Source organism: Dendrobates tinctorius, unplaced genomic scaffold (genome assembly GCF_039654945.1).
Source record: "Dendrobates tinctorius isolate UK_male_01 unplaced genomic scaffold, ASM3965494v1 ptg000265l, whole genome shotgun sequence".
NCBI classification, from domain to species: domain Eukaryota; kingdom Metazoa; phylum Chordata; class Amphibia; order Anura; family Dendrobatidae; genus Dendrobates; species Dendrobates tinctorius.
This window is the reverse complement of record NW_027361932.1, coordinates 11,378,318-11,400,388: the sequence shown is the minus strand read 5'-3', so window position 1 is coordinate 11,400,388 and position 22,071 is coordinate 11,378,318. Positions and strand designations below refer to the sequence as shown.

At 50.2% G+C, this 22,071-nt stretch overlaps 1 protein-coding gene across 2 annotated transcripts; it reads left to right on the top strand.

Annotated features, from left to right (window-relative positions):
• Window positions 1-291: 291 nt before the first annotated feature.
• On the top strand, window positions 292-20,776 carry MRPL40 (mitochondrial ribosomal protein L40). 2 transcript variants are annotated; one of them, XM_073559100.1, is made up of 4 exons: window positions 292-535; window positions 8,398-8,472; window positions 17,500-17,655; window positions 20,319-20,776. In XM_073559100.1, the coding sequence occupies exons 1-4, from the start codon at window positions 372-374 to the stop codon at window positions 20,629-20,631; spliced, it is 708 nt and encodes a 235-aa protein (XP_073415201.1). In that variant the 5' UTR covers window positions 292-371; the 3' UTR covers window positions 20,632-20,776. The 2 variants fall into 2 exon arrangements, with proteins under 2 accessions (XP_073415201.1, XP_073415202.1); XM_073559101.1 differs by lacking the exon at window positions 292-535 and adding an exon at window positions 575-675.
• Window positions 20,777-22,071: the final 1,295 nt, after the last annotated feature.

The following is a 22,071-nucleotide window of genomic DNA, read 5'->3' as shown; positions in this document are numbered from 1 at the left end:
CCATAGACTTGTGGGTCATTTTGATCCATGACTCAGATCAGACACAGATTGTTTGCGGTTATACGGTCAGTGACAATACAGCACCATGTGAACAGTTCTGTAGACTGTAACGGGTATTATGTGTTCTCTTCATGAAAACCACGGACTAGGCCTATGGATTATTTGTGAAAGTATGGATGTTATGCCAGTGGAATTAGAAAAGTTTACTATGCAGATAAGTGGGGTCTGTTCCTTCACTGTAATCATACTGCAGCACCTTTAGTAAGTGACACTGACCGTAAACGAGGGCGAGGAGCATCACCTCATGGCGGCTGCGCTCACAGCACCGCTCTATAATGTGAGTGACTCCTCGCTCTGCTCACAGGAACCAGATGTCTGCCCCCTTGTTTCCGGACGGTCACTGTGAAGGGTGCACAGCTCTGCAGCCGTGTGAGCCGAGGTCAGAGCTGGAGAGGAATCAGCAGGAGTCGGGCAGCATGAGTGCGGCGGCGTGTCAGTCCCTACTCCAGGCGTGCAGGCAGGGCAGCCGGAGCTGGTGAGTGCTGCACTCTTGTGCGAGGGCTGCGGACCTGCTAGTACAGCGGTGGCCATGTATGTGGAGGTACACGGGGAGCCCTGCGTTTGTCTGAGGAGTCAGGAGCTGCCATATGTAGTATTCTCATCATGGCCCACAAGGTGGGAGTTATTTTACATTACACAGCCCTGGTGCAGGGTGGAGGCCGCTCTTGGGGGCTTTGTTTTCCATTTGTGTGTATTTTTACATGAGCTTTTTTTTACGTATACATACACACGCCCTGGCCAGTCTGTTTGGCTTCTATAGTATGTATGTTTCACTGCGCATAGACTGCAGAATTAACGCAAGTCAATAACTTAGGCAGCGTTGTCAATCTTCAAACACGTGACCGCTGCAACTAATCACTGAGCTTTGTAGTTTTGTGCCATCTCCCTGAGCCCAGGGATTAGCTGCTACAGTCATGTGTTGTACACTGAAAGGGGTTTCCTTGTGGTGACCGTCACTCTGTGACTGTAGACTTCTGAATGCTTAACAGCGTGCGCACCGTACTCTGTCAGGATTCTCAGGTGTCGCTGCCAAGACTAGGTGGGTATCGCGACCACAAATGTGCATACATGTAGTCACGTGGCGACAAGACTAACTCAGCCTCACTCAATAAAGGTGAACTGAGCAAAGCCGAGCACATCTAGTCGGAATGTGGCTGAAAGTTTGCAAATCGCAGACTTTCTGTCATGACCTGCCTCAGTAGCGACATCGGGGAATCCTGTCAGCTTGCGGGGCATATACTGTAAAGATTCACAAGTCTGCAGTCACAATGGCTGCAGACTTTCAGAACTGCAGCCTGTCAGCAGTGACGCGTGGGCCGCACCATTGGCTTCAGTATATTATTAAAACATCAACTGCCTTGAGCAATGTTTTTTTTCTTATGAAATTGAACATCCGTTTTTAACTTATCCTCTAGTCTATGTGCTGTCATATAGAAGCTGCCAAACCAAATAGTCCAAATTTTTAATGAAACCCCTTTTTTTTTTTTTTTTTAAAGTGTTTTAGACCAGAGCATGTGCATTTAAAAATTTAAAGGGGATGTCCACTACTAGAACAGCACTTTCTCGTTTTTTGAATATTTGTCCCCAATAAAATAAAAAACTTTCACTCGCCTCCGGTGCCGTTCCAGTAGTGTCCGCACTCACAATCCTGGTGGCTCTTGGGCGGTTATGACAGGTGAGCCCTGCGCCCAGTCAGCTGTCCCCATCTTCGGACAAATTGAACATCAAGAGAAAGTCAGAGCAGCCACAGCCCTGGCTTCCTGTGACGCCAGCCCTGATTGGGCGCAGAGCTCATCTGTCATAATCACACAAGAGCACTGCATCGTTCTATCATATTCGCATTCAGGAGCACGCCACTCCGCTGCCAGCAGCTTTCTGCTTGCCAGGGGTGGCCTGCAACTGATTCATAGTTCCGACCAGCAGCATGGTCACATCATTAGCCCGAACTATGCAGTCTCTGATGCTGCAAGCAGAGGTACCTGTGCCTCTGCCTCATTAGAGGAGCACAAAGGCATCGAAGCTTTCCGAATCCTGCAATCTAGTCCGCTTCAGAGCAGCTCTATTAGAGCTTGTAAGCGCTGCGTTCCTTGTCTAGGAGACCACTAATGGACTGTAGCAGTGGTTTGTAACCTAGGCAACAAGCAGTAAACAAATGAAAATTATCAATTTCTCTATTGCTTCAATGGGGGACACAGAAACCATGGGTGTATGCTGCTGCCACTAGGAGGCTGACACTATGTACAGAAAAGGTTAGCTCCTCCTCCGCAGTATATACCCCACCGACCGGCACTAATTTCCTCAGTTTAGCTTAGTGTCAGTAGGAGGTGGACAAGGGTCTTTCATTAGACCCATACCTACCTCAGTGTGCGTCGTTTTCTTTTCAGGTTTTCGGAGGGATACAGAGTGATTGGTGGTCACATCTGTAGTCCCACAAAGAGACCATGAGTGCGGCGTGTACGGCCACCCCGTATCCTCATAGCTCTCCACGGCAGGACCAAGAGCCCCGAGCACGGATGCGTGTCAGGCGATCAAGCTGGTCCTCGCCCCCCCGTCTCCCACCCACTCGCCCACCAGAGCCTGTCGGTCTGGAAGAGACACGGACATCTTTCTACACTGGATGATAAAGGTACATCTTCCTCCTCAGGTTTTTGCCCATGCTCAGAAGACCGGATCAGGTAGAGGGTAAGTATGGGACCCCTGAGTGACATTTACCCCAGGTATCACGGCTCCTCTCAGCAGCCCCCTCCTCTCCCTGCCCCCCTCCCATGACTCCCCGGCTGCACTTATCTCATTTCATCGTAGCAGCCAGGCTGCAGGCATGGATCCATTGAGGAGCGGCCGCCGCGGAAGTGCAGTGTTGTCGCCGTGCCGCCCCACTCTTCCGGGCGGCCACCGCATTTACTCCAGGCCCCGGCTTCAATTTGGGCCTTGCTTGGTGTCGCGGCCACGCCCCCCGCCTTCTTCCTTAGGCGGGCTTCTCTCCCGCCCGTTCTAGGCCCGCCCACCGCTCTCTCCCTCGGGGTCTGCGCTCCGGAGGCGGTGCTCAGTCTCCTAACCTGCCTATTGGCAGCGGGCAGCGCCATCTTTGGTCTCCTTACTGCGGTTAGCCCCGCCCTCCTCCCTGTCTTCTCAAGGAAGCGTGCGCTTTTCTATCCGGCTCCTCTCAGGCTGCCGCCATTTTCTCAGCCTGTCAGCCGGACTCCGTCTCCTCTATCTGTGGCCCTGCAGGTCCAGACGAGTTGTGGAGCAGCGCTTGCTGGAAGCATCTACAGGACACCGGACCGTGAGTAGCTCTGCTCTGCACACTGACACCCTCCTCTGCCTCCTGTCCCCCAACCTTCCAGCACTCCTTCAGTGACTGATCTCTCATTATGTCTAACTCTAAGCCTGATCGTGCTCGTCCCCCTTCTTCCTCCACTTGCACTTTAGTCAAGTTCTTTGCATGTTCTTCTTGCAAATTCAAACTTCCCTCAGGTCAGTCCACTCCCCTCTGCCTTGACTGCAGCAATCCCATTCAGCCCGCCGCCCAGGAGTCCCCTATTGCTCCACGGGAGAGTGAATCCCCCATTCCTGACTGAGATAGAGAAGAAGCCCAATCAGTGGCAGATCTCACCAGGTTGTCTCAGTCCCTAGTGGCCGTTCTTGATAAGTTGCCCCTGGACACTTCTGCAGGATCCAGCAGGTCACAAGAGGCTACATCTGAGCCAGCCAGCATGAGCCGCAAAAGACCCAGGCAGGATCTCCGGCCGGAATCCTCCCCTCGCCCCATCTCACCACATTCTCCTTCCCGTGCTTCCTCACCCGAGTCAGGCGAAGCGTTCTCGGATGCGCCATCCAAAGAGATTTTAGACCTGGATTCGGACCATGCCACGGACATGAAGGTTACGTTACAGAACCTCATTGCAGCGATTAACCACACTTTCGAGATCACAGACTCCCCTGGGAAACCCTCAGATCAGGAGGTTTCGTTCAGACGGGCAGAAGCACCTTCCAGAGTCTTTGCTTCTCACTCTGAGTTTGTCAAGCTCCTCAAAATCCGACCAGGCGCTTTCAAAGAGGGAAGTGTCTCGACGTGCTGTATCCATTTTCTCAAGAGCTCACTGACAACTGGTCGGCTTCCCCCTCTGTAGATGCTCCTGTGTCAGACCTAACACCACGGTCCTTCCCATTTCAGGTGTGGTGTCTCTGAAGGATTCTAACGACATGATCATAGAATCCTTAGCAAAGTCAGCATTCGAAGCGGCTGCGACGGTGCTAAGCCCGGCCTTTGCTTCCACTTGGGTAGCAAAGGCCATAGCTACTTGGGTGGAGGATCTCCGCCAAGTCATTCTTGATGGAGCCCAACCAGAGCGACTGGCCGAGCTAGCCAACCAGATGTCCCATGCAGGGGAATATTTGGTCTCTGCCTCCTTAGATGCCGCCTCTTGCGCAGCTCAGGCGTCCAGCAACGTAGTTGTAATCCGGCGTACAGTTTGGCTCAAGGCTTGGCAGGCGGATTTGTCATCAAAAAGTCCCTTACCAATCTGCCTTTTCAGGGAGCGCGTCTCTTCGGGTCCCTTCTGGACCAGATTATTAAAGACGCCACTGGGGGCACAAGCTCTCTTCTCCCTCAGTCCAAGCCTCGTAGACCCCCTACAAGGCGTCAGTTTCGGCCCTTTCTGTCTTTCCGCCGCGTCGTGACGGCGGAACCTTTTTCCAACCAACAACCCACAGTATCCATCTTTCCGGTCTGCCATGAAAGTCTTGGGAAAGATGGTGGCGACGGCCGAAGCGATCTCACTCCTCCCAGGGCAGATCCTCCAGGTCCAGAACTGGACGGTCCACATCGGCATGATTATCAACAATGTCCCGAGGTGCCTTCCCAACTGGGCGGCCATCTCCTTTTCTTCAGAGACATCTGGCTTGCCTCGATGGAAGACGCTTGGGTCAGGGAAGTTGTATCCTCAGGATACAAGATAGTTTGTCTCTCGGCCTCGGGATCGCTTCTTCGAGTCCCGACCTCCAAAAGACCCCTTCTTAGTTCCGGGTTTCTTTGCAGCCATCGGCTCTCTTCTCAGTTCCAGGGTGATTGTGCCCGTTCCCGAAAGAGAACAATTCACAGGGTTTTACTCAAACCTGTTTGTAGTGCCGAAAAAAGGTGGCGCGGTTCGGCCCATTCTGGACCTCAAACTACTGAACAAAAGGGTCCGTCTGCGACATTTCAGGATGGAGTCCCTTCGTTCAGTAATCGCTTCCATGGAGGCGCAGGAATTCATGTGCTCAATAGACATTCAAGATGCCTATCTGCATGTCCCCATCTTTCCAGGGCATCAGAAATTCCTGCGTTTCACTATTCATCAGGACCACTACCAGTTTGTCGCCTTGCCGATCGGTCTCGCCACAGCGCCCAGAGTGTTTACAAAGATCATGGCGGCGTTGATGGCCCTGTTGAGGATCAGAGGTCTCGTCCTCTTTCTGTACCTCGACGACATTCTAATCAAAGCTCCGTCTTTTCACCAGACTCTCCAAAGCCTTACCATCGTGCTCTACACCCTGTCCAGGTTCGGGTGGCTCGTAAACAAAAGGAAGTCCTGCCTTGTTCCAACTCAATGTCTTGTGTTTCTAGGCTTATGGTTTGACACCCGTCGATCGAGGGTCTTACTCCCAGAAGAGAAGATGATCTCTCTGCGGCGAGATGTACGATCTTTGCAAAGCCCACAGTATCCATCTTTCCGGTCTGCCGTGAAAGTCTTGGGAAAGATGGTGGCGACGGCCGAAGCGATTCCCTTTGCTCAATTTCATTCTAGACCGCTTCAACAGGCCATCCTGTCTCGGTGGAACAGGTCTGTTCTTTCCCTGGATCGTCCAATTCACCTCTCGTCCCGGGTCAAACAGTCCCTCAATTGGTGGCTGACGTCACCTCTCATTTCCCTAGGCTGGTCATTCCTTCCGATTCACTGGCAGATTGTGACAACGGACGCCAGCCTTCTCGGCTGGGGGGCAGTGTTTCGCAATCAGACTGTTCAGGGTCGGTGGTCGACTCAGGAGATCAACGTCCTCGAGATACAGGCGATTTTTCTGTCTCTCTCATTCACTGGGAAAGGCTTCTCAGGGGTCTGCCGATCCAGATTCAGACAGACAATGCCACAGCGATGGCATATGTCAACTACCAAGGGGGGACACGGAGTTCCTCGGCTCTAGCGGAAGTGTCCCAAGATTCTCCACTGGGCAGAGGTATCAGTCCCAGCGATATCCGTGGTGCACATTCCCGGCGTGGACAACTGGGCCACAGAGTTTCTCAGCCGCGAGGGTCTCATGGCGGGAGAGTGATCCTTACATCTAGACGTCTTTCATCAACTTTGCCGTCGTTGGCGGACTCCGGACGTAGACCTGGTGGCGTCTCGCCTGAACAGGAAAGTCCCACAGTTCGTATCCAGGGCCCGAGATCCTCTCGCAGTGGGCGCCGATGCTCTGACCTTTCCCTGGTCTCAGTTCAAGCTTCCCTATCTGTTCACTCCCCTTCCTCTTCTTCCCAAGCTGTTGAAGAAAATCAAGGCGGAAGGGGTACCAGTCACCCTCATCACTCCGGATTGGCCCAGAAGGTCTTGGTTCGCGGACATCATCAACCTTCTCGCGGACGCCCCCTGGAAGCTTCCAGACAGAGCAGATCTGCTATCTCGGGGTCCAATCTGCCACCCCAATTCTCTGCCGCTCAATTTAACGGCGTGGCTGTTGAGACCGCAGCTCTGAAACGGTCAGGTTTTTCGGATCGGGTTATTCACACCATGATCCGGGCTAGAAAGCCCTCGTCTTCCAGAATTGATTATCGTACGTGGAAGGCCTATTTCACTTGGTGCGAGGCTAATGACATTCTGCCCATGTCCTTTTCACTCCCTTCTATCCTGGCGTTCCTCCAGGCAGGCCTAGATGTGGGTCAAGTCTCGGCGCTTTCCATTCTTTTCCAGAAGACATTGTCCTCCCGTCCGCAGGTCAAGACCTTTCTTCAGGGAGTGGCTCATGGAGCACCTCCGTACCGCGCTCCCGTGGATCCATGGGAGCTCAATCTGGTCCTGGAGGCCCTACAAGGTTCACCCTTTGAACCTCTCAGAGAAGTTTCTCTTTCCCTTCTCTCCTGGAAAGTAGCTTTCCTGGTGGCCATCACCTCCATCCGCTGCGTGTCGGAATTGGCGGACCTTTCTTGTCGTCCCCCTTTCTTGGTGCTCCACCAGGATAAGGTGGTCCTGCGGCCCCCGCCTTCCTTCCTTCCTTCCTTAGGTGGTGTCAACTTTCCACCTAAATGAGGACATTGTTCTCCCGTCCTTTTGTCTGGGTCCAATCCACCCGCTTGAGCGCTCCTTGAACAAGCTAGACCTGGTCAGGGCGATGAAGGTCTACCTAGCTAGGACGACTCCCTTGCGGAAGACAGACTCACTTTTCATCATTCCAGATGGTGCGCGGAAAGGTCAGCCGGCCTCCAAAGCTGCTATTGCTCGCTGGATCAGATCGGCGATTTTGGAAGCCTACCGGGGCAAGCATCAAGTGCCCCCTCCTGGAATTAGAGCTCACTCTACCCGGGCAGTGGGTGCCTCTTGGGCGGTGTGCCACAGAGCTTCCGCGCTGCAGCTTTGCAAACCTGCAACCTGGTCTTCGATCCACACGTTTGCCAAATTTTACAAGGTCCACACCTACGCTTTGGCGGACGCCAGCCTAGGCAGAAGGATCTTGCAGGCGGCGGTGGTGAGTTCTCAGACCTAATGGAAGTTTGCTTCTCACTCCCCAGGGACTGCTTTGGGACGTGCCATGGTTTCTGTGTCCCCCAATGAAGCGATAGAGAAAACAGGATTTTTGGGTTGCTTACCGTAAAATCTGTTTCTCGGAGCCTTCATTGGGGGACACAGCACCCTCCCATATTTTGCAACTCCTGTTCTTTTGTTGTTTGTTGGTTACAGTTGAGTTGTCTGTTCTGTTTTTACTCTATTTTGTTACTTCTCCTACTGCTTTCTCACTAACTGAGGAAATTAGTGTCGGTCGGTGGGGTGTATACTGCGGAGGAGGAGCTAACCTTTTCTGTACATAGTGGCAGCAGCATACACCCATGGTTTCTGTGTCCCCCAATGAAGGCTCCGTGAAACAGATTTTACGGTAAGCAACCCAAAAAACCTGTGTTTTTTCAAAAATGGAGAGGATTTGCTAACAAGTACCGTAAATTGCATAGACATCTATCTTTAAGCCCTAACCACTTCTGTAATCTGCTTTGTTGTCAAATTCCTTACCTTACTACAGGGTTTTTGCTAATGAAAAAAAGGATGAAATGCATTTTTATGATACAGTGGATAATGCATACCAATTTTTCTGCAGTCCACCTTGGATATGGCGACGAGAAAGTCATTGGCAATCTTCTCTGCTAGGCCTTCGCTCAGTGCTTCCTGTGAGGTAAGAGACGATCCCTGCTAGGTGTACTTGACATCATGCTTATCCATCAATTGGATTGTGGCTCATCAGTTCAATTTTTACTAGACACATAGGTAGAACAGCCCCCATACACATGATCAAGTAGGTAATCCAGCTCAAATAGTCCCATAAAAACCTTCCTATTTTATTGAAAAAAATCTTTAAAATAGATAATCAATCCAGTGTAGAAATCACAAGCCCCAATGTGGGAAGAACTATGTGGTCAGACACTTTTCGAATCTTGCAGTTCTTAGTTCCGGCATTCCATCATGAACTAAGTACAACCTTATATACAGTACTACATCCTGTCCCAGTCATCTACTATATAATTGTCTAATTCTCTGTCTGTCTGTAATGGAAATCCCGCCTCGCTGATTGGTCGCAGCAGTTAGGCCGCGACCAATCAGCGATAGTTGCTTAGTCGTCGCGGCAACACGGCCGCATTGCTTATTGTACAGGCACATTTTACAGCCGTTAAAGGCATCACTGCTGCGTCGCTCATTACACAGGCACAGTCCTGTACATATTCTGGAGTACAATACATTAGGTAACAGCAGAAAAGTGACTGCAGCTCTGGGTGTAACTGGAGTACAATTCATTTGGTAAGATCTGATTAGTGACTGCAGCTCTGGCTGTAACAGGAGTATAATACATTAGGTAAGAGCAGAACGGTGACTGCAGCTCTGGGTGTAACTGGACTACAATACATTAGGTAACAGCAGAACAGTGACTGCAGATCTGGGTGTAACTGGAGTACACTACATTAGGTAACAGAAGAACAGTGACTGCAGCTCTGGGTGTAACAGGAGTACATTAGGTAAGAGCAGAACAGTGACTGCAGCTCTGGGTGTAACAGGAGTATAATACGTTAGGTAAGAGCAGAACAGTGCAGCTCTGGGTGTAACTTGCGTACAATACATTAGGTAAAAGCAGAACAGTGACTGCAGCTCTGGGAGTAACTGGAGTACAATACATTAGATGACAGCAGCTTTGGGAGTAACTGGAGTACAATACATTAGATAACAGCAGAACAGTGACAGCAGCTCTGGCTGTAACTGGAGTACAATACATTAGGTAACAGCAGAACAGTGACAGCAGCTCCGGGTGTAACAGAGTATAATACACTAGATGGTGGCCCGATTCTATCGCATCGGGTAGTTTAGAATCTCTGTTAAAATAGAAAAGTTATATACTCACCTTCCGACGGCCCTCAGACTCTGTCCCGCCTCTCACCACGCTCCCGACATCTTCCGGTCCCAGTAATACTTAGCGAGAAGGGCCGGAGATGACGTCACTCTTGCGAGAGCGCGACGTAGTCAGGAGTGTTTCGCACAAAGCATTACTGGGATCGGAAGATGCCGGGGGCCGTCGGAAGGAGAGTATATCACTATTACTCTGTCGCCTAATTGGGGGACACAGAACCTTGGGTGTTATGCTGCTGTCCACTAGGAGGCGACACTATGCATAATCTGAAAAAGATTAACTATGGCTCCTCCTCTGCAGTATACACCCCCTGGACGGCGTCAGCCTTCTCCAGTTTTTGCTTAGTGTCGCAAGGAGGCACACCTTTTTTTCTTCCGTTTTTTCCTTTTTTCGTCCGGAAATACAGATGAAAAGTGGGTCTCCAGCGAGACTCCCGGCATGGCTCCCTCCTCGGTCCCCTATTAGGGGTACCCGGTTGAGGTCGAGGTGTTTTTTTCCCCATGTCGCTCCCTTCCCAGTCCCTCGGGTCCTGGTTCGAGGTCGAGACCCCCCTCCTTCCCCAACCCCTTTAAGGGGTCTGGGTTGAAGTTGAGGCGAGGATAAAGACCCCCTGACGGTGACAGACGCACCCTCCCTAATCCCCCGCAGGGGGCATTAGGTTGAGACGCCTCAGGTAGGGTCGGAGATCAGGCAGCATTTCGCAGCTTCCAGGGACCCCAGGCTGGCTGAGGGATCCTGTTGGGGCCGGGGGAGGGTGCGGACTGGATGGCACAGCAGAGACAGGGTTTTTTCTGCATCCCTGTCTCTGCAACAGCAACGGCTCCATAGCGCCTCAGGGGCACCCCATACAAAAACCGCTGCCCCTGCTACCCCCACCGCTATCCAGTCGACCATTCTGGGGGGGTCTGGTACAAATCCGCCCCCCCCCCCCCCGGACTACCGCGCCGCTCTGGAGCCCTCCTGGGCATCAGGCTTCTAATTTAGGCCGCGGCTTCGGCCTAGCTGAAGCCGCCGCATTTTCCCCGCCCCCCGGCCCGCCCCCCGGATGACCAAAATGACACGCTGGAGTGTCATAGAAGGGGCGGATTGAAGCAGAAAGGGCGCGTTTTTACACAGCCCAGCGCGACCTTTTCAGCTCTCCGCCCCCTCCTCCCTCTCCTCAGAGCCCCGGTGGCCATTTTTTTTTCTGGATGAGATCCAGGAGAGGAGCATCACAGCGGTCTCCGGGGGGCACAGAACTTGGATCTGTCGGCGCTGGACCTAGAGGCACACCGGTGGGGTAAGCTCACAGCTGGGTTCTCATACTCAGCTGTGAATCTATACTTCCTATAAGGCTTTCTGTGGGTTCCCTCTGCGTAGCCACCCCTTTACGATCCCTTATAGCCAGCCTCTGTGCACTATGCCGGGCTCAAGGAAGAGAACCAGGCAGGAATGTTTCTATGCATTCTGCACAGCCTGCAAAGCCACGCTCCCTAGTGGCAGCACGTATCCGCACTGCCGGGACTGCATCCTGAACTCTGGGTCAGAACCCCAGGGAGTCCCTACTGACGCTTCAGTGTCACAGGCCACGCCGGAATGGGCAACTCAGATGTCTCAGTCCATGACACATTCCATAGACAACCTAACTGCTACATTACTGCAAGCTCTGCAGAGTCGGGCCCCGGCTATGGACGGTACACAGCAAACGGACAGCTTGTCTCAGGAACATGCTGCTTCCGACTCTCACAGACGTAAGCGGACCCACAGGTCTCGATCACCTGAGTCGCACTATAGCACAAGGTCGTCCCCCTCTAGGGAGAGACGGCGTCATTCCAGGTCTCCTGGGCAGTCCCCTGCCACAGACAGACAGTGCAATTTACCACAGGGATCCCCCACCACAGAAGACCCCCGCCCCTGGTCGCCCTCCAGGGATCGCCTTAGCGAGGCACAGGAGGGCATCTGTGACTCCGACTCAGATAATGAAACGGTCAGGTCCGTGGTACCTTCTCCCCCTAGCAATACAGCGCTAGTTGAGGACGTAATTTCTGCCATTCATCGGGTGCTAAAAATTCCAGAGTCGCCCCCGGAAGTCCCAGAACATAGGATTTGCTTCGAAAGTGTTCAAAAACCACCTAAGGTCTTCCCTAATCACGATGAGTTTGAGAAAATACTTACCAAACAGTTTGCGCAGCCTGACAAAAAATTCGCTAATCGCAAATATTTGGAAGCGAAGTACCCCTTCCCACAGAAAGACACCAAACAATGGACAGATCCACCTGAAGTGGACCCTCCGGTTTCTAGGCTAGCAGCGCAGACTTTACTCTCTCTGCCGGATAGCTCAACCCTCAGGGACGCAGCAGACCGGCAAGTAGAACGCATGGCTCGTTCTATTTTCGAAGCGGCAGGCGCCTCTCCGGGCCCTGCATTCGCTTCAGTTTGGGCAGCCAAGGCCATCCTGGCTTGGGCCAAAAAACTACAGGAGGGTCTTCAGGCTTCAAATCCTGAGCTCTCGGACCAAGCGGTCCAGATGACAGTGGTAGCAGACTACATGATTCATGCAGCCCTGGATTCCGCCAGAGGTGTAGCGGGAATAGCATCTAACGCCATCACGATCCGACGCATCCTCTGGCTGCGAGAATGGAAAGCGGATGCGGCCTCAAAGAAGTCCCTCGCGCGACTTCCGTATATTACTGGAAGACTTTTCGACGAAAAGTTGGACACCATGATAGCCAATGCCACTGGGGGTAAGAGTACCTCTCTCCCTCAACTAAAACCGAAACGCACGTTTAAACGAAGAAACCAGACGCGATTCCGATCCTTTCGGAATTCCTCAGGCTGGTCCGTTTCGCGCCCAGTGCAAAACCGCAACCGTTCTCCACGCAGAGACAACCCACGGACGCAGCAGCGACCGGACAGGGCTTGGCAGTCGAAAGCAGGCCAAGCGAAACCCAAGGGAGGAAAACCTCAGAACTTCACTTCATCATGACTCGAGACCTCCGGAAGACACCCCACCAGTAGGCGGCCGACTTTTACTCTTTCAGCAAGTCTGGCTGCCTATTACAGAAGACAGGTGGGTCAGGGAAATAGTGTCTTCCGGATACAAGATAGAGTTCACTTCCGTTCCACCGAACCGGTTCTTCCTTTCTGTTCCTCCAACACCACCAGAGAAGGCTCGTGTTTTCCACCAAGCGGTTTCCTCTCTCCTTCAATCAGGAGTTGTGGTGCCGGTTCCCGCGAACGAGAGATTCCGAGGATTCTACTCAAATTTGTTCGTAGTCCCCAAGAAAGGAGGCGGCGTCCGACCCATACTGGACCTAAAACAGCTCAACAATTACGTACGGGTCCGTCATTTCCGCATGGAGTCCCTCCAGTCCATCATTGCATCCATGGAGCAGGGAGAATACCTCGCCTCCATAGACATACAGGATGCGTATCTCCACATACCAATTGCTCCCGCCCACCAGAGGTTTCTCAGGTTCGCGGTCAACCAAAACCACTACCAGTTTGTCGCCCTTCCGTTCGGACTCGCCACGGCTCCAAGAACGTTCACCAAAGTCATGGCGGCCACCATGGACGTCCTGCACTCAAGAGGCATCCTAGTCGTCCCGTACCTGGACGACCTCCTCATCAAGTCTCCCACTTTCAAAGACTGCGAGGTCAGTGTCTCAATCACTCTAGACACTGAGTCGCCTGGGATGGCTAGTCAACCTACAGAAATCGTCGACCATCCCAACTCGGACTCTAACATTCCTGGGAATGGTATTCAACACCGCCAGGGGCCTGGTGCTCCTTCCCAAGGACAAGACACTGGCCATCCGTCTGGGAGTTCGCACACTCCTTCGCAGTCCTCCTCGATCTCTCCGGTTTGCCATGAGAATCCTCGGCAGGATGGCAGCAGCAATAGAGGCAGTGCCATTTGCCCAGTTTCACCTCAGGGTCCTTCAACTAGCCATACTCAGGTCTTGGGACAGGAACCCCTTCTCCCTCGACAGGGAGTTCAGGTTGACGTCATCAACCAGGAGATCCCTGCATTGGTGGCTCAAACCAACCTCGCTTACACGAGGGAAGCCATTCCTCTCAGGACAATGGAAGATCCTGACTACCGATGCAAGCCTGACAGGCTGGGGGGCGGTGCACCTACATCACAGGGCAAGTGGTCACCGAGGGAAGTGACATTGCCCATCAATGTTCTGGAAATCAGGGCCATCCTCTTGGCACTGAGAGCCTTTCATCACTTGCTTGCAGCCTCGCACATACGGATACAGTCGGACAATGCCACGGCTGTGGCATACGTGAACCACCAAGGCGGGACCCGCAGCGCCCAGGCGATGAGAGAAGTGGCTCATATCCTCCGCTGGGCGGAAGACACAAGGTCGGTACTTTCTGCGGTACACATTCCGGGTGTAGAAAACTGGGAAGCCGACTTCCTCAGCAGGCAAGGAATGGACTCGGGGGAGTGGTCTCTCCATCCCAAGATTTTTTACCAGATCTGTCAACGCTGGGGAACCCCGGATGTGGACCTAATGGCATCCCATCTCAAGAATCATCACCAAGGTCCCCAATTTCATGGCCAGGACACACGACCCGCGGTCGCTCGGAGCGGATGCCCTGGTCCAGGACTGGTCCCAGTTCCGACGCCTGTACATTTTTCCACCCCTCCCCCTAATCACCAGGGTCGTGAGGAAGATCAAGCAAGAGGGAGTTCCGACCATCCTCATCGCGCCAGACTGGCCCAGACGTACTTGGTACGCCAACATCGTGCAACTTACGGCAGACGCCCCCTGGCGTCTACCCGACCGTCACGACCTTCTGTCTCAAGGTCCGTTCTTCCACCAGAATTCAGGGGCTCTCAATTTGACGGCATGGCCCTTGAAACCTGGATTCTAACCCAGGCAGGTTTTTCACCGGCAGTCATTGCAACTATGATCAGGGCAAGGAAGCCTGCCTCCGCCAAGCTCTATTATCGTACCTGGAGAGCTTGCTTTTCTTGGTGCGAATCTCATGGACAAGTCCCACTCCCTTATTCCCTCCCGAAGGTACTAGGTTTTCTTCAATCGGGCCTAGATGCCAAGCTATCCTTAAGTTCGCTTAAGAGTCAGGTGTCGGCGCTTTCAGTCCTTTTTCAAAAGCGCATTGCTATTAAACCGCAAGTAAGAACTTTCATCCAGGGAGTTTCCCGATTGGTTCCTCCCTACAAACGTCCGCTGGATACGTGGGACCTCAATCTGGTCCTGACAGCATTGCAAGCCCCACCCTTCGAACCTCTTAGAGGAGTTCCACTCTACATTCTGTCTCAGAAAGTGGTTTTTCTAGTGGCGATCACCTCGTTACGCAGAGTGTCGGAATTGTCAGCACTTTCCTGCAGACGGCCTTTCCTAGCCTTTCACCAGGACAAGGTGGTTCTCCGCACGGTACCATCCTTCCTTACGAAGGTTGTGTCCAACTTTCACCTTAACGAAGAGATTTCACTGCCTTCCCTTTGCCCGGTTCCGGTTCATAGAGTGGAGAAGGCTCTGCATACGCTTGACCTCGTCAGAGCATTGCGGATTTACGTGTCCAGGACTGCACCTTTCCGGAAATCTGATTCCCTCTTCATTCTTCCGGAAGGTAGTCGCAAGGGGTTGCCGGCTTCCAAGGCTACCCTTGCCAGGTGGATCAGGTCCACCATACATGAGGCCTACCGACTTAACAGTTCCCCTCTTCCGGCCGGTATCACGGCACACTCTACACGGGCAGTAGGGGCATCCTGGGCCATTCGGCATCAGGCTTCGGCACAACAAGTGTGCAAGGCGGCCACTTGGACTAGCCTACACACGTTTACGAAACACTACAGTGTTCATACCCAGTCCTCAGCGGATGCGAGCCTGGGTAGACTGGTTCTGCAGGCGGCAGTACCCCAAGTCTAGGGGACTGTCAGCACAATATTCGTCCACTGCTTCCCACCCAAGGACTGCTTTGGGACGTCCCAAGGTTCTGTTTCCCCCAATTAGGCGACAGAGTAAAGGAGATTTTTGTGTACTCACCGTAAAATCTCTTTCTCTTAGCCTTTAATTAGGCGACACAGCTCCCACCCTGTTGCCCTTACGGGCCGTTGTTTACTGTTGAGTTCTCATATTGTTCTTTGAGCTCGTACATAGTAGCCTTCTTACAGGCATGGTTATGTTATTTGGTTACGTTCCTCCTTATGCTTTGGCATAAAACTGGAGAAGGCTGACGCCGTCCAGGGGTGTATACTGCAGAGGAGGAGCCAAAGTTAATCTTTTTCAGATTATGCATAGTGTCGCCTCCTAGTGGACAGCAGCATAACACCCAAGGTTCTGTGTCCCCCAATTAAAGGCTAAGAGAAAGAGATTTTACGGTGAGTACACAAAAATCTCATTTTTTTTATTTTAACAGAGACTCTAGAATACCGGATGCGATAGACTCGGGCCATCATCTAGTGTAGTATATAAGGTCCTACTTAATTCATGATGGTATGCCACGACTAAGAACCGCAAAGCTCGAAACGTGTTTGCCCACATAATTCTTCCCACATTGGGGGTTGTACTTTCTATGCTGGGTTGATTATCTATTTTAAAGAATTTTTTCAATAAAATAAAAAAGGTTTTTGTGGGACTATTTGAGCTGGATTACCTACTTGATCGATTGCTTTTCCGTGCTTGGAATCCTGGATGTCTAGATGGGTGAGCTGACTTTTTGTACTTTCTTATGTCCCCATACACATGAGTTTAAAGTCGTCGAGACTGACCATCTAATGTGTATGGTGCCCCCTGAATGTCATCCTACTGATGTCAGGATTTGGTGCTGAAATTACAACTATCTTTCAGGGGCAATAAACTGCCGGTAGAGTTGTTTGACAGCTGCTTTCTTCTCTCACCTTTGAAAACACATGAACACTTAGGAAAAGAGAGCAGTCTTCCAAACAAAAATTACCGTATTTTTCCGACCATAAGACGCATTTTTTCCCCAAAATTTTGGGGGAAAGTGGGGGGGTGTTTTATGGTCGCAATATACTAACCTCCAATCATGGCTGGAAGCTGGTGCGGGTGCCGCGGGGCTCTGCGATTCGGTGGTGGCAGCGGGCGGGGCTGTGCGGTGGTGGCAGCGGGCTGTGCTCCGGTGCAGGGGCGGCGGCTCCGCCGGCATTTCCTCGCAGCCCCGAGGCCCCCGCACATCCGTTGCTGACTGCCGCCATGTTGCGGTGGCCTCCGGGAACATGGACGCCGGGAAGATGGCCGCCGGTCCGGGAACGGCGAATGCGCGGGTGTAGATCTCGTCTCCCGAGATCTCGGGACGAGATCTGAACCTGCGCATGCGTCGTCCCCGGACCGGCGGCCATCTTCCCGGCGTCCATGTTCCCAGAGGCCACCGCAACATGGCAACCAGCAACGGATGTGTGGGGGCCTCGGGGCTGCGAGGAAATGCCAGCGGAGCCCCTGCATCGGAGCACAGCCCGCCGCCGCCCCAGCCCAGCACATCCCACTTGCCCCAGCACAGCCCACCTGCCCCAGCCCAGCACAGCCCAGCTGCCCCAGCACAGCCCACCTGCCCCAGCACAGAGCCGCCACCACCGCACCAGCCTGGAGCACTGAATGTCCTCTGTGACCACTCCTCCACCTGTGCCGGATCCCTTCCCAGGTAAGCTGAATTCGGACTGTAAGACAGACCCCCATTTGACACATTATTATTTTTTTCCCTATTTTCCTTCTTAAAATTTGGGTGCGTCTTATGGCCCGAAAAATACGGTAATTTTGCATCAATTGTGTATGCTAGTATCATCTGGGGTGCCTCTTTAATTATTGGTATTGTGTTTTCACCACCTTTTAGAGCTGAACCTAGAAAGAAGAAAAAGGTGGATCCCAAGAGAGAACTAGTAGCAAAGGAGCGCATGAGGAAGAAACTTAAAAAAATGGAGCGTATTCCACCTGAACTTATACCCATTGAGGACTTCACACTGACATCAAAATATTTAGATGACAGCAGGTAAACTGAGAAATGCTGCAATTATACACCGAGCCACATTAGTGTATGGAAAATGTTCCTGTTCCAGAGACATTTGATCACAAAAAGCAGGGGGAGTTAATTCTTTTACTGCCAGGGGTGTTAACGCTTTGAAACACAATTTTAAATCTTGAATTATGAAATATATATATATATGTGTGTGTGTGTATGTATATATATATATATATTAAAAACAACAATTACAACAAGGGCACACCTATGCACATTTGCTCATATTATTGATCAGGCTATTTTATTCCTGCATCCACCCCTCTTTTAGCCTTATATATACTGGCACAAAGTAAAAATGCTTCCCCCCCCCCCCCCCCCCCCCCTCCTCCATACCTGTACTTTACACCAGGGCTGTAGAATCAGTGTCCATTTTGGTGGAGTCAGTATTAAATAGACCGACACCGACCCCTATAAAAAATTGTGTACAATAGTTCGCTGCCGTCTGTGCCGGATATTTTTTTCATAATAATTTGGGACAGTTCTGAAATGTTCTGTTCCTGATCTAAGAATCTGGGCTATTAGTGGAGATGAATCTGTGCTGCACTTTATGCACATGCTCAGTAGGGGGCAATGCTGTGGAGTTGGAGTCAGAGGTGTTTTGCTTTCCGACTCCACAGCTATGCTTTACGCTCCATAGTGCCTTCATGCACTTTTGAATCAAAGTATTAACACTTTACATTATTTGTTTGCTGCTAGAAATCTGACCCAAGTTGTCTATGTATATTCTCTTACGGAGAAGATTTGTTGCCGAAATTTTCATAGACTCCACATGCCGGAAAAATAACCCTTTTCAGTTGTATGAAATGGAATTTCATCTATTGAAACTTCTTCACCTTCCATTTGTGAATCTAGTGTTACAGGCACAGCTCCTCCTAAAAAGGAAAAAAAAGTTTAAGATTTCATACACTCCAATGATGCCTATTTCTACCTTCACAAAATCGCCACAATTGAAGTGGCTACAAAAATCTCTGCTGTTCAGATGCCAGTGAACATTTGGGTTCCGGAGATCACAAACTAATTACAGGACAACTGCTTGTCACCTTACTACTTTTGTAGAAAAAAAAGGCCCCAGCCAAAGAGCACATAACTTCTAAGGGAGATAAGGATGGTGCTAACTTGAAGTAAGGTCAATGCATCACTCTGCTGAGGTCACTGGAGGATTGTACAGAAGACAATTCTTTTTTATGTCATTTACATGTGATTTTTACCACTTTTTTTCAGAGAATTTTCACTTTGAGCAATACTTTACATTGTGTAAATAGCATACAGCAGTTTTAACTGTTGCGTGTTAATTTTTGGAAACTGTGAGGAATTTTTCCCAACTGAATCAACCCTAAATGCTTAGCAGTATATTGCACTTTGGAGTTTAGATTGCCCCACTTTGGATTATTGCACCATTCTTGACATTAGGACTTTGTTTCCAAGAATTCACATAATAAGAACAAGCCCTGGCACTTGCAATGGTTCTGAACTGTTATACAAGGTGCACCTCAGCAGGGCTGTGGAGTTGGTAAGCCAAACCTCTGACTCCGACTCCTCAATTTCCATGACTCTAACTCCACCAAAATGGGCTCCGACTACTGACTCCACAGCCCTGCCAGGGCTGTGGAGTCTGTAGGACAAACCTCCGACTCCTCAGTTTCCATGACTCCAACTCCTCCAAAATAGACTCCGACTCCAACGCCACAGCCCTGCACCTCAGGATAGGAAACAAATTTATTTGCACTTTTGTTTTTTCTTATTTACTTACAGCAGGGTATATGTTCATTTTGTTTCTGTCTTAGAGTTTGTCTGTTTAATAACCAATGTGAACATGCTGCTATTTTGCATGCTTACCAGCTTGTACTCCAGTTCCTTTTTTTTTCCCTGCACGTGACAGTTGATTTAATCAGCCATCATGTGCCTCTAACAGCCACAGGTGGAACTTCATCCAAGGCTGTTAACCTGTTAAATCCCGCTGTCACAGAGGCATTTAACACGCATCAGGAGGGGGGGCATGCCATGCCACACTCTCATTGGGGTGCTCGTAGCATGATCATTGGGCGCTGATGGGTTGTCATGATCGCTGATGACTCCCATGCCTGTCATTACAATCTTCCTATGAAAGCCATTGCTTGCATTTATAGGAGATCGTGATTTTCTCTATACAGCAATCCGACAATCGCAGCTTCAAGTCCCCTAAGAGGACTGTTAAATACAGTAAAAAGGGAAAAAGTTTAAGTGTTTTATTTTTTTCAATTTTAAATCTCTTCCTTTTGCCCTATTAAAAAAATACACATTTGGTATCACAGTGTTCGTAAAAATGTCCAATCTGTCAAAATAAATTATTTGAATTGGTAAACGGCGGGACGAAAAAATCAAAATGCTAAAATTTGTTTTTGACCTAGCAATGTTGCGATAAAATGCAATAATTGGTCATCAAAACATCATGCCATGTCATGAAGTGGTTAAATGGCAAAAACCTGCTGACAGATAAGAATCATGGCATATTATCTGATGGAGTAGTAGTCTGCTCTTTATATTGTGACTTTATAAAGAATGCATTATATACAACACGCTTAATAAAATAAAACTACAGATAATAAAATAAAGCTAATAATAATGAAACCATTTTAAATTTTTTTAATTTATAGAATTCGTAAACCACTACAGCTTGCCGAAGAAGAACAAGAAAGACGAGCTTTACTTTTTAAAAAATGGTCCCGGAGTAAGCAGCAAGAACATGATGAAGAACAAAAGGGGATTGCGTGTCTCTTAGAATCTCAAAGGAAAGCTCTGGAAGAATTGCGCCTTGAGTCAGAGGAACTGTACAATGCTGCTATCCATTGTGATGCAGGAATGTTACCTATGGAAAATCCCGGACCATGTAATACTCCCCCAAACTCCAAATACAATCCACCTAATGGGAAGTACAACGATATAACCAAAGTGTACACCCAACAATGATTGAGCAATTGTGGTATGACTGTTCTTGATGGATAATGAAATTTGGCACTTTTCTAAATGGAACGCTGGACACTGAGTTTTGTGCCGATTTTTAATGTAAGAGTGTACATGTTAGTTCTACAAATAAAATCTGTCAATCACTATAGTGAACATGGTTGTAATAACTTTTCACCACTGACCAAGAGTTGTCTGCTATTGCATATCAGCCTCATTGAAGGCAATGAATTTGAGGCGCATTACTACACACAACCTACAGTAAGTGTTGGCGCTATTCTGAAAGAAAATAGCAATGTTTTTCAAATCTTGAACAACCGCTTTAATTTAGCCCCAAAAATATAAAAGTTGTGCATATTCATATGTAGCCGATGTAGTCAGTATGTTAAATGCAGGAAGGAGAATGCACAGAAATAATGGCAGGTGGACACTAAAAGATGCAATGCACCAAAACCTATTTCTTTATCGCTTCATTGGGGGACACAGGTAACCATGGGTGTATGCTGCTGTTACTAGGAGGCTGACACTATGCCAAAAAAAAGTTAGCCCCTCCTCAGCAGGGTACACTCACGGACTGGCACATAGCTCTTCAGTTTTAGCTTAGTGTCAGAAGGAGGTAGACCTGGGACCGATTCCAGATCTGCCTTTTTCTCCTTAGGTCACTTGTTTGTTTTATTAATCTTTTCCTTTTTGTTTTTCAGGTTCTTCTCTTTATGGTAACAGGGTATAACATCTCACCCTGTTTTCCCAAAAATAACTGAGAGAACAGTGTGGTGCCATCCACATCGTACCCTCTCTAGTCTGTGAGGCAGCACCTTACCCCCAGACACTTCAAGCGTATCTCAGTGTGATTCTTGACGGTCAGTCCTTGCCTGTTCCCTACCCTAGCTCTCTCCTTGGAGTGGGCCGGGAGGAAGATGGTGGTCACTTCTCAGTGACCCTCCCCCTCAGTCGACATTGTATTCTGAACAGTCTGGGACCACAACGATGTGGGAAGGCGGACTTTTTTTCCCCAGTAACATTTTTTTTTTTTTTCATATTTTCTCTCCTAGGCTTAGCCCTTCTCAACAGCCCCCACTGACCTAGGGAGTTTTGTTCACATCCCTCCCACACTATAATCCACTATAGCTGTACACGCTTCAAAAGGAAGTGGCCCATTTGTCAGGCCTTGGTTTTCTGCCCAAATTGCAGCCCTTCCACCATGCAAGCCTTACGGAAGCCCTCTGCCGCCTGTTAAGAGAGCTCACCGCCCTCCCCCTGAAAGGGCTCTTGCTAGTTTTCAATCAGTAACTGACTTAACCAAGGTGTCCCAGTCCCTGGTACAGGTTCTTAAACGTTTACCTAAACTTTCAGCCGCCAACAGTGCTCCGAACGAATTGCAGGCACCCACCCGTCACCCTCAGCATGGCAGATCAAGGATAAGGTCTAAGAAGCTGGCACAGTCCA

Coding starts and splice junctions, on each gene's coding strand:
- MRPL40 (XM_073559100.1), top strand. CDS start 372: ATGTCTGCCCCCTTGTTTCCGGACGGTCACTGTGAAGGGTGCACAGCT. Junction 536..8,397: donor AGGCAGGGCAGCCGGAGCTG/GTGAGTGCTGCA, acceptor ATTTTTCTGCAG/TCCACCTTGGATATGGCGAC. Junction 17,656..20,318: donor AAATATTTAGATGACAGCAG/GTAAACTGAGAA, acceptor TTTAATTTATAG/AATTCGTAAACCACTACAGC.